Source organism: Crocodylus porosus, unplaced genomic scaffold (assembly GCF_001723895.1).
Source record: "Crocodylus porosus isolate Cpor-Errol unplaced genomic scaffold, CroPor_comp1, whole genome shotgun sequence".
Classification (NCBI taxonomy): Eukaryota; Metazoa; Chordata; order Crocodylia; family Crocodylidae; genus Crocodylus; species Crocodylus porosus.
Genome location: NW_017728951.1, coordinates 49,080,024 through 49,092,509, shown reverse-complemented (window position 1 = coordinate 49,092,509; position 12,486 = coordinate 49,080,024). Strand labels below are relative to the sequence as shown.

The 12,486-nt window shown below is 39.5% G+C and overlaps 1 protein-coding gene across 1 annotated transcript in view; it reads right to left on the bottom strand.

Annotated features, from left to right (window-relative positions):
* The window catches only part of RET (ret proto-oncogene), a 162,529-nt gene extending 150,135 nt beyond the window's left edge, over window positions 1–12,394 (bottom strand). The window contains exon 1 of the mRNA XM_019556164.1: window positions 12,168–12,394. Within this exon, the coding sequence (XP_019411709.1) occupies window positions 12,168–12,213 (46 nt within the window). The 5' untranslated portion in view covers window positions 12,214–12,394. The remainder of the gene's footprint in view (window positions 1–12,167) is intronic.
* Window positions 12,395–12,486: the final 92 nt, after the last annotated feature.

Below are 12,486 nucleotides of genomic sequence, written 5' to 3'. Positions count from 1 at the left end.
CTGATCCAATCTATGCAGCTTAGAGAAATCCATGAAGGTTTAAATCAATTCCACCTTGGGCTTTTTGAATGTCTGTACCTAGTGTATGTAGATCCAACACCTTCAACTGGCCAGATGTATTCAGAGGCCTGTGCATTATCTGAAACCACTTTCTTAACTCAATCTGCCTCACCCCCTGCACTGATCAGATTTTCAGGTTAAAAGTATGTGAGGCAGCTTTAGATCTGGGGCTTCAATCAAAAAACAGAAGCCCGTGTCTAACAAAAGGGGGGGGTGTGCATTTTGCATAAATGCTTAAATAAATGCAGCAGTGTGAGCTGTGTTTGCAAGTAATCTTCAATGGCAGTAGAAGGCAGGTGTAGCTGAAAGGCACCCGTTAAAAGGCAGTATCCAAACTGAGATACAGGGAATAAAAGATAGCTTGTAGTGTCTTCAACTAAGGTCTGTAAGGATAATCCTATTTCTCTTCTTGATGAATTAAGATTCAAGAGTGTGTGTACACGAAGCAGTGGGTTTTCAAAAACACTGCTTCAGTTTAGGGTGAAGTAAGCCCCTGTGTCATGTACACCCATGTCTTGCCTGCCTCTCCAGAAGTGGGGAAGGCGAGCTGCCAGCAGGTAACACTGAGTGGCACCCAATTTAAAGAGCTAATTAACATATTATAGTGCCTACTTCCCTGCAGGGTGGGGGAGGGGAAAAAAAAATCAGCCAGGCCAGGACAAACCTGAGCCTGTACTTATCTCATTACCTCCTCACATCTCATGGCACTGCAGGGAGCCATGCCAGCTGGGTTAAGAACCTTGTTGGCTTCTTTGGTGAGGTATTGAGTACATGCAATGCAAGCACGTAGTCTTATCTAGTGTAGTCTAGCTGTTGGAACTAAAGTTCTAAGAAAAACAACTATTGCAAAAATTGTCCAAAAAAAGGACAGGAGGTACTGAGAATCATAGTGACCATTCAAAATTAGAATCGGAGATGAAACATTCAGGACTCCCAACTTCTATAATAATTGTTATTTAATTCTTAAATCAACCAGATGTGTAAAACTGGCTTCAAAATTAAACTTTTATTGTGCACTAAAACACAGGAAAAACAACTGATATGTAAAGCCTGTTTCTCCCCATATCACCATCTAGTTTGGAATGAACAACTATCTTAAAACAGAACTGATTTCTTGTGGGGATTTCACAATTCCTTTATCATGATCCAATTAAGATTCTCTCTTTTGTGGTTGAGCTGGCAGTACCTATATTTTACATAATATTTTCAGATTGTGTTATTAAAAAGTACTCTGATAACAGTTCTAAAGACTAGCAATTTAGGATCTGTCCCATGGTCTTCATAAAGGCAAAAGTTTAGCAAAAAAACAAAAATTGTTTACAGTGCTTTCTGGTTCAGTTTGCACCACTAATACTGGACTAAAATGGGCAATGAAATTTTATATTAAAACTGTATTGCTGTTTTCACATTTCTTAAAAAAACTTTATGTTCTACCTTTGCTGCTTCCTTGAATCCAGACTGGGTAAAAAGAAGGGATGGAAATCATCAAGCCTGGGTATTACATTAGAGGCCTCAGGCCCAATTAGTTAGAGACAGCCCCTGCCCAGAATAGCTTGAAATCAACAACAGGCAATCACATGCTCTCAGTATTTGTTTTCAAAGTTCTTTCTAGAGGTATTCTGGGACTACTGTTATACAGACTGTAGTGCACACTGGGTAAATCGCATACACTTCAGAAGCAGCTAAAATGATCCAAAAAGTTAAAGGAATACAGTTTGACCCATAAATCAAGTTAAAGTGTCTCTAGTTCAAAGAAACTTAAACAGAAACCATAATTAAAGTCTAAAGCCCTACTGATAACACTGCTGAATCTATGTAGCCAATCACAGAATTATAGAAAATTAGAATGCAAAGGGACTTCAGGAGGTCCTCTAGTCCAACCCCCTGCTCAAAGCAAGATCATCCCCAACTGTATCATCCCACCCAAAGCTTTGTCTAGCCACATCTTCATAACCTCCAAGGATGCAGATTCCACAACCTCTCTTGGTAACCTGTTCCAGTGCTTTACTACCCTCCTAGTGAGAGGGATTTTTCCTACTATCTAACCTAAACTTCCCTTGCTGCAACTTGAGACCATTGTTCCTTGTTCTGTCATCTGCCATCACTACAAAAAAATTAGCTTCATCCTCTTTGGAACCACTTTTCAGGTAGTTAAAAGCTGCTATTAAATCCCTTCTCAGTCATCTCTTCTCCAGACTAAATAAGCTCAGTTCCTTCAGCCTCTCTTCAGAAGCCATGTTCTCCAGCTCCCTAACCATTTTCATTGCCTTTCACTGAACTCCCTCCAATTTGTACACATAGTTTCTCTGGTGGGGGGGCCAAAACTGAACACAGTACTCTAGATGTGGCCACACCAGTGCTGAATAGATGGGAAGAATTACTTCCCTCAATCTGCTGGCTATGCTCCTTAATGACTCCTTAAGGATTTCTTGAGGACTTGCCCCATGATTTTTCCAGGGACTGAGGTGAGGCTGACTGGTCTGTAGTTCTTCCTCCTTCTTCCCTTACTTAAAGATGGACAAGGTATTTGCCCTTCTCCAATCATCCAGGACCTCCCCCTATCAACATGAATTTTCAAAGATAATGGCCAGCGGTTCTGCAATCACAGCAGCGAAATCCTTCAGCACCCTCAGATGCATTGCATCTGACCCCACGGCCTTGTACACGCTTAGCTTTTCTAAATAGTCTGTAACCTATTCTTTCACCACTGAGGGCTGCTCACCTTCTCTCTAAACTGTGCTGCCAGGTGCAGTAATCTGGGAGCTGACCTTGCCTATGAAAACCAAGGTAAGAAAGGCATTCGGTACGTTAGCCTTTTCCTTATCCGACACTAGGTTGCCTCCCCCATTCAGTTAGGGACCCACACTTTCCCTGACCCTCCTCTTGTTGCTCACATACTTGTAGAAACCCTTCTTGTTAACCCTTACATGCCTTACTAGCTGAAACTCCAATTGCCCGTTAGCCTTCCTAACTTCATCCCTGCATGCCCATGCAGTATTCTTATACTACTGCTTAGTCATCTGTCCAAGCTTCCACTTCTTGTAAGCTTTCTTTTTGTGTTTTAGCTCACCAAAGAGTTCCCTGCTAAGCCAACCTGGTCTTCTGCCATATTTGCTAGTCTTCCTGCACATGGGGATGGTTGTTCCTGTACCCTCAATAAACTTTCTTTAAACTACAGCCAGCTCTCCTGAACTCCTCTCCACCTCAGACTAGCCTCCCAGGGGATCCTGCTCATCAGTTTCCTGAGTGAGTCAAAGTCTGTTTTTCTCAAGTCTAGGGTCTTTACTCTGCTGCTCTCCTTCCTTCCTTTCCTCAGGATCCTGAGCTCGATCCTCTTGAGGTCACTGCTGCCCAAGCTGCCATCCACTGCTTTCACCACCAATTCTTGCCTGTTTATGAACAGCAGGTGAAGAAGAGCATAGCCTCTAGTTGGCTTCTCCAACACTTGCACCAGAAAGTTGTCCTCAATACTGCCCAAAGACTTCCAAGATTGCCTGTGCACTGCTGTATTGCTCTCCCAGAAGATACCAGCATAACTGACATTCCCCATGAAAACCAGGGCATGTGATCAGGAAACTTCCTCTAGCTATTTGAGAAAGTCTCATCCACTTAGTCTGGTGGTCTTTAGCAGAAACTCAATAACATCACCCTTGGTGCTCTCCCCTCTGACCCTAACCCAGAGACCCTTAGCAGGCCTATCTCCAGTTTCAAACTGGGGCTCTGAGCAATCATACAGCTCTTTTACATAAAGAGCAACTCCTCCTCCTCTTCTTCCCTGCCTGTCCTTCCTGATCGGTTTGTACCTATCCATGACAGTGTGTCAATGGGCAGAGACACCTCATCCATGGCAACTAAGATAGTTTTCCTGGGCAATTTTCATAGCAATGTTATCTGTAAAGCAAACTGGTATCAGGGAACCTACGGCCAATTTTTTCACAGTGTGGACTTGGAGTCCAGGTGTACTCATCACTACCTCCCAGTTCAAGACCTGAGCTGTTCCTATTTAAAGCAGCTAAGACCACTGTTAAATATCTTGCTGAACTGACACAAACTCAAGCAAAGTTAAGGCATTCTTCTGAAATGTGGCACAATGACAGCTCTCATAGACCTGAAGAGACTGCAATTAAAAAATGACTTAGAAATCTTAAGTCCCTAAAATATGAGGCACAATAGCAATGTTATACTAACTGAGTTAAAAGTTTCTTCTAAAAGGATTCTCCTTCTGTTCAGGAATAATACTGTAGTCTCATGTGAGAGAATCAAAAGAAGCAGAAGGACTCTTTCCCTCTCAGAACCCATCTATATTTTCAATATCCACCTTTAAACTGAAAGTGTTTGCTTTGGAAACTAAACTTGTCTCGTACTACAGTGACATCAATCTGAATATGGTCTGTAGAATTTTGTACACCAGAAAAAAAACCTTTCTTTGTGAAGTGTTTTTCCACCCAGTATTTAGATTTCAGAAACCGTGTCCTCCTGTCTTAAAATCCTGTAAACCACATAACAATGGAAATGTAATTTAGAAGGAGTTTCAACTAATTTGCCAGTGTCTGTTTTTATTCTTTATAAAGGAAACCTTGATTACAGCCCCGAAGCACATAGACATTTCTAATCCTCCTCTTTTTTTAAATGACTGTCAGAATATATATATTAATCATTCTACACTGGATACTCTCATCCAAACATACATAATTAATTTCAAATGGATCCTGTTGTTTAAGGGCAAAGATGGATACTAGAGGCTAGATTTCAGTAAACTGGAGCTTCTTGTTTGAGACTGAGTTTGTAGAGTACAGTAGTTCATTTTATACTATTCTAGTGATATGAAAACAACCTCTGCTTTCTGTATAAATCCAAAGTCCATTGTGTTGAAATCAATGGCTTCTTCCCAGATTTATGGGGGGAACAAGAGCAAGATCTGACCTGACAGTGGACACAGAGGTTGATCTACTATAGTGAAAGCATTCCATGGTCTGTTTTTAAATTATCTTTGGAAAAACTTCTTTCATAGTCCTTTATTCAAAAGGGGGAGAAGCCTTATATTAAACTTAAAGCTGCAAATCTTTTCAACTACATATTCTGAGAAGTGTTAATTCCTTTATTCTTACTTCCTCTTGTATTGAAGTACTATGGAAATACTAATGTATTGGTATATTTTGATAGGGTTCTGGTAGCCAACCAATAATAGCTGAGAAAGAGAACCATATATGCAGACAAATAATAATAATAATAATAATGTAAGCAGAAATCCAATTGCTCCACAAATATTTGCATACAGTCCCCTACAGGGAAGAGATATCAGGAAGAGTAACATTTCTACAATTTACTGCAGGGGTAAAGCCATCCCCATACACTGGCATACCAATGACGGATCATGAGGATGTGCTTTGTACCATTGCTATTGTGTGGTTTCTAAGACAGACTCAACTCTTTGTACACATACACAGGTAGGTAACCCTAAAAGCCACCATAAATCATAACTCTACTTATAGTTTGTATAGACCATTAAAAACCACCATAGCTAGACTCCGTTCCATGGTGAAGGCTATTGTGGTCTCAAGGTCTACCCTAGTACAGTGAGGAGTGTGGTATAATGATAGTGCAGCAGAATATATCGGGTGAATCCTTCCTTAATATACTTTTATAAGTTTTAGCATTTTACCTACCATATATAAGGCTTGATCCCGTTTCTGTTAAAAGTAAATAGAAAAAATCCCCACTGAGTTGCATGACAGCAAGGTGGGATGGTATCCATAATTAGACTGGCTAGGTTTCTTGACTAACCCTTGTAAAAAACCCAGCAACTTCATTTTCATTTAATTCACTTATTCCCTCGGAGTGGGCTTTGTCCTTTTTAAAGTTATGTGTAATGGCATCAAAAGCAAACAAACAAACAGCCCCACCTCTCCCCCTCCCATGAGCAAAATAAGAAACGTATATCAGTTAAATGCAATGTTTAATTAGTCTTCTAAATGCATATGCTTAAAAAGTCATTAGATAACTATTAGGATTAATGTACCCATTTTCTTTATGCAATCAGCTGATTTAGTTAGCCAGAATCCAAAAATAATTCAGTTGAGAACCAGCATTTTTAGCACAATTAACTCAGTAAACTTTTTAATTTCCTTTCTGTCTATGACAACTGTTATTTTCCCTTAAAGCTTCTAATTCAGCTGACTATTTTTGTTACATTGCAGATGCACCATTCAGCACCTCTTGTGAATTAAAAGACTTTTGGCATGCTTATGACAAGATATACCATAATGAAAGCATTCAAAGGACTGTTTTTAAATTATCTTTGGAAAATCTTCTATCATAGTCCTTTATTCAAAAGGGGAAAAGATTATAAACATGAAGAGTCTTTTGGATCATTCTGCATTTCTCAGGACAAAGTGAACCCAGAAACACTAGAAAATGACTTACTAGTTTCACAAAAACCAAGTATTCTGCCTTGTTTGAAAACTAGGCAAATAAAGACCTCTCCAAATACTGCAAGACCCCAATGAGCTCGAGGTCCTATTATTCCATAATCAGCAAGTCACTGAGTTTACACTAAATCCGTAACACAGATAAAGGGATGATTATTATTCTTCCTACTTTAAAGAACAAGCAAGTAAGAGGCACAGCTGGGTTATGGATCTCAGATCTCTTCTATCTCAGTCCAGCATAAGAACCACAAGACAGCCTTTCCTCTATTTTAATTGCTCAATTTATTCCTGCAATGCTTTAGATGTTTCCTTTCAAGAGCAGTTTTAAAACGAAGTCAACTGGAGGAAAAAAACAGAACATAACAATTACATAATTTGTTTTGAATAATTTGGTAAATTTCTAATGTCAACATCCCGCCTCACCAAGTGAAAACCAAGAGCTTAGATTCAGAGATTTCCCCACTGTTTATTATGCCTCATTCGTAATGTCCAACCACCCCTGGGTTGACTCTAGATTTTGTATATGCTAACAAAATTATGTTATGCAACTTGATTAGCACAAATGCTTGCAAAAATTCAAATTTTAAAATATAAGCAGTTTAACTCTATTACTCAAAACCACAATAAAAGGACTTGGGCCAATTACCAGATAGCTTTGCTGTTGGATCTATCGCTGAAGAACCGAAGGTCAGGGTTTGATTATAGAAAAGCTGTTATTCATACAGTGTGTGCAGACAGACTCTAAGTGAACTTTACACAGAAAGTCTACACAAGGAACACTGAGCTCCTACATTATTGAATTTTCCGAGCCCATGATATACTTTTATTTACTGTTTCAGAACTACGTGAAGCAGAACAAATAAGGAGAAGTAGAGGAAGGTGAATTCCTACTTACAGACTGTTTTCACAGTATAATATATAAGATGATACATTCACATGTAGTATGTACAATAAAGTTCAAACAAGATTATTAAGGTTGTGAAATGAAACACTCAATAAATTTATTACCCCACAGCTGTTCAATAGCCTACAAGTCAATCATCTTGCTTTTTCTCAAAACCGCCAGGTCACAATTGTCACTTGGCTCTCTGTTAATCTCAACAGAATTACCAACAATTTGAAGTACAAAGAGAATGAATTAATCTTACTCCTATAGGGAAATCCTCCAGAAAAGAAAAAAAAAAAGTGAGCTGAGACCAAATTTACAATAACCAGAAGTGTACTTATACTTTAAGTAAGAGAGATCCTCAGGCCAAAGCCTTTACTGAACAGCACTTTAAAAAGAGAGAAAATATTATTTTGCACTGTAATATTGCACTAACAGAAATTGGATAAGGACATGCCATTGTCAGCCATTCACTGTGTGCTACTCTAGTATGCAGATATAAGATCAGTGCTGTCATATAAACTGGTTGCTCATGTTAATATTATAAGCACTTTTGCCTGGTGATCAAAATCTACTGAATGCTGTGTTTGACATAAAAATACTGGCTTATTAATAATTTTCATATTAATTTCCTTCATGGAATTTTTGTGAACCTTACGAAATACTGCATATTCATAAAAATCGATGGAAGGACTACCAACAAGGTTCCAAACAGACCAACTGACAGTACTTGTCAGACAGACCTGAAGACAATATTCCCAGTCATGAGCAAAGGAAAGAGATGATTGTAAGACTGGGTGAACACCAAACCTCAACTTGCTTCTCCCTTAAACTAATGAGTTTTGCTTTTGACTTATACACCCTGTGATCTGCATCACAGGGCAATGAGCTCTGGGAAACACCCCACAAATGACAGAGAAGTTCTATAATGGCAGAAGGGCCTGCAAAAAAACCAATATAGGCCTAGTGGAGGACGGTCACGTGGCTTCGGAAAACTGTGGCACAGGGTGGTGGTGCGCAGAGATTAGGGAAAGCAATGAGGCAAGCAGGAAACAAGCTCTATTATTTCTGTCTAATAGGACAAGGACATTTTGAACTTTCCTTTTATTTTCATCTTCCTTTCAGAACAATTAAGATATCTTGAAATCACTCTCTCTTTCTGTCCAAGTTCCATTTCCTCCTGTACCTTGGTCAGGGTTAAAATCTAAACAAATTAGAATGGAAATCACATATCGCCCAAATCTCTCACTGCCAAGAAGATAGCAAGAGACAGACATCCAGCCATATTTATGGCTGTTTTTACTCTGGTCCTTGACCCATTTGATGACCTGCTCCATAGCTTGATCTCATTAACACTTCTTTCTCATTAACATGAAGATATTAATGTACACTGAATACTCCTAGAGGGAATTATGTAGAAATTCTTCTACTAGGAAAATCCATTTTTTCCATCATGAAATACAAATAGCACAAACCAAACCACCTAATCTTTTCTGGGAGAAATAAATATCACTTTTTAGCTATGGGTTTAGGGAAGTCCCTCCTTACTCTGTAAATATATGCAGAACAGAACTTATCATAAATTGCAACCCATCAAAATATAGCACAGACAATGAATCTACCAATATAAATCTACATTCTAGTACAGACCTTAGCTGAATTTCAAAACTATTTAAAAAAACACAGATTTTATCAGAGTCAACTATAAAATAATGTAGTGGTTTGAATGGCTTGTACACAACCGCATTTTAGTTACATTTCCATATGCAATATTTCCATGTTGCAGTAATTCTTCCTTCTGCTGTTATGAGATATGTTTACAGTGCAATGCTTGCAAAATTTATTCTGTCTGTTGATAATAGGTACAATGGATGTCCACTTAGAAAGGACTTCCTTCTAGTAATAAAAAAAATACATTCAAGGCTAAACATACCCTGGATTGTTTTAACTCCTTCTATGCACAGGTTGTGTCCTTACTTCAATAAAGTCCCTTTTTTCCTACACAGTCACTTAGAAGGGACTTCGTAGAAACCAGTCACAATGCCCCAGGCAAAATGACTGTATCCTGGAGTCCATGTACAAACTTCTTTAAGCGTTACAGCAGCTGTGGATTTAGAAATAATTTTTGGAAGATACATGCAACACACCAGAACAAAAATGTGCATTTTTTTTCCATCTGACACTGATTCATGGAGAAACATCATTCCTGTTTCACTTGTTTCTAGGCTGTTAAAATGTCAGTATTAATGTAGGCATGAGATTCACACATTGCCTACTATTTACTATGCTGCAATAAGCACAAGTTGTCCTGCTTCTCTGTTTCAGAACCACTTCAAAGATCTGACATGCCACGTTCTTCCACACTTAGCAATGCTAGAGAATCATTTCTAATCCCCCTGTTTACGGTATACTCACCAGACTGGTAATTCCAAGTCACTTGGTAAAATACGTGCTTACCCAAGTTAGAGAAATATTGGTGTTAACAATTCAGCTGTGTACATGTTTTCAGAAAGGCTACAAATTTCAGCTTTCAAGCACCCACAACCATGGATAAAAATCAAAGATGAATTAACAGGATCTGAGCACAAGCATATTTCTTCACACTATCCTTCAGTGGGGGATTATGTACAACTGAAGTTACAGCATAGATGACAGGAGCTTGAATTGTTTCATATGCTATAGTACAAATATATTTACTGTGGAAGGCTCCTTGAGCTTTCTTTTCGGACAGAAAAAATTATAACTGAATCTCTTCCATGGCACAGGTCAAATATATACAGCACCACAACAGGGAAATTTCAGCTTCTAAATTGATTGAGGCTTCATGTGTATGGGGAATTTGTTGAAATACCCAAGACATAACACTCCTGCTTACCCCTGTTATCAACTCAGTTCATATTGACATAAATAGGAGTTGGTGCCACACTTCTAAATAAGGTGAAATACTGCTGCTCTCCAGCAACAGACACCAATATGACACTGCTAATATGCTAGACTTCTTGAATTAACAATGAATATGATTACCCCAAGTTGCATTAGCAATTTTTCTGAACGACTATCTTCAGCTTACGTCATTCAGCCAAACCTTTCAGTGATACTTATGAAGAAACAAACATTCAACACCGCCAGTCAAAACTAAAGGTGTAAACAAAATTAATATTTCTATTAAGGAAAAGCTTATCCAGTAGGTGCTATCAAGCCATCCATTTAATTAGAACCTAATGTAAAGACTCCTATAACTTACTTCCATGTTTTACATTTATCATTTATGAATTTGCCTCAAAACAAATGTAGAAGACATGCAACTGATCAGTTGGTTGATACTGAAAAAAGAAAGTAGTTTTAAAATACATGTTTAGGGGAAAAACGAGTAGGGAAAACATGAACACAAGAGCAGAATAACACAAAGGTATAAAACTACAAGCCAAACTGAACAGCAAATCAGAGATAGAGGGAAACAGAACAAAGAGAAAGGTATATAAAAGGAGGAGGGGAAGGGAAACTCAGGAGTATCTTCAGCTATATCTACTACCCATCTATCATCATATTCCAATGCACCACCACATTAATGACAAGTTTGTTCAGTGAGGCTAATTGGAGACCATTTTCAAGTGAATATCTGAAACGCATAACCTATACCCCATTAATGTTCACCAAGGCAAAGAAGATGCATAAGTTGGACTATTATGAACTTTGCCCAAAACGTCAAAAAAAATTATTAACCCAAAATAAAATGGCAAAATACAAAATAGAAATCACAGACTGTACGCATACAATACCACTATGGCTTAATCTTCTTTACAATAAAATGACTGTATGATACACACTATCCCAGTTAACTTTTTAAATGAGTGTTTGGACATAAGAAATATATTTTATCTACATTTTCTCAGAGATTTTTAATATACCTGTGAAACCACAAGAAAATCTGAATATAGTTGGTAGGGAGTCACCTAAAAGATTCTTCAAATTAAGAGAAAAAATAAAGCAAGAATATGAAGACTCTGAAGTCTGTTTTGATTTCTGATAACTTAAGCTACTTGAATCTATTAATCATAACTATTAAAAAGAGCCTAGAAGTAAAGGATGGGTAGGAATGAACATTATATATGAATGATAAAAATCAAAGCCACCAAGATCGAGTACCTCCCTCTATTTAAAACAAAAATCAACTTGCGAACTGTAAATTGGGAGGGGGGGGCAGGGGGGAGTACTGTTTCCTAGTGGGATTGGGATTGTGAGCTTGTGCCCTAGTCTCAGGGAGGACTGAGCCAGTTCTTTACAACACACCAACTTGGATTTATTCAGGTAAACATCAAAAACGCTCTGGCAAACACGAACATATGGAGGCAAGGAAGATATAATGGATTTGCTGTTTGCCTCTGAAACTTAACAGCTGGGGAAGGCATCCTCTTCATAACTCAGTAACTTGTCACCTTGCAGTCCTTTTCACCTATCAGCACCATTTCATTTGATGATGCTCTGTGCTCTAGGTGCCGGAAGGGAAAGTTATTAATAATATTAATACAAATGATCATTATAATACTAATAGGACTGCCGATAACAACAGTAATGCAGAGCTTTGAGAGAGAGCGTGAACGTTCACGGACACTATAAAGGAGGAGGAAACTCTCGGCTGCCCTCACTTAGTTTCAGAGCTGGGAGATGCGAAGCCAAACCCAAGAGAAGCGAGCGGCAGCGTTTCTCTGCGACTCCTGACCCCGGTGCAAGCTCCCCGGGCCTCGCTACCCCGGCACAAGCTTCCCGGGGAGGATCAGCTCACAACTGCTTACCTTCCCAAAGCAGGAGGAAACCCACTGTCCACCCCGAGGAAGGCATCTCTTCCCCGTCCTGTAATCCTGTTATTTCTGCCCCCGCGGCCGAGCAGTCCCGGGCAGGCTGCTGCCAAAAGATCTCACCAGGTTGCTGCCAGGGCCGGCGCCAGTCCGCTCAGCAGGGGCTGCCCCAGCCCGGCTGCCCATGGGCCGGCGCTGCTCGCGGCGCTGAGGGGACCTGCTCGGGCGGGGCGGGGAGGGGCGGCGCCTTCCGCGACCAGATGGGAAATCCTGCCGGCGCTGCCTCCCGCGTGGTGCCGGGGGGGGCCTCGGGGGC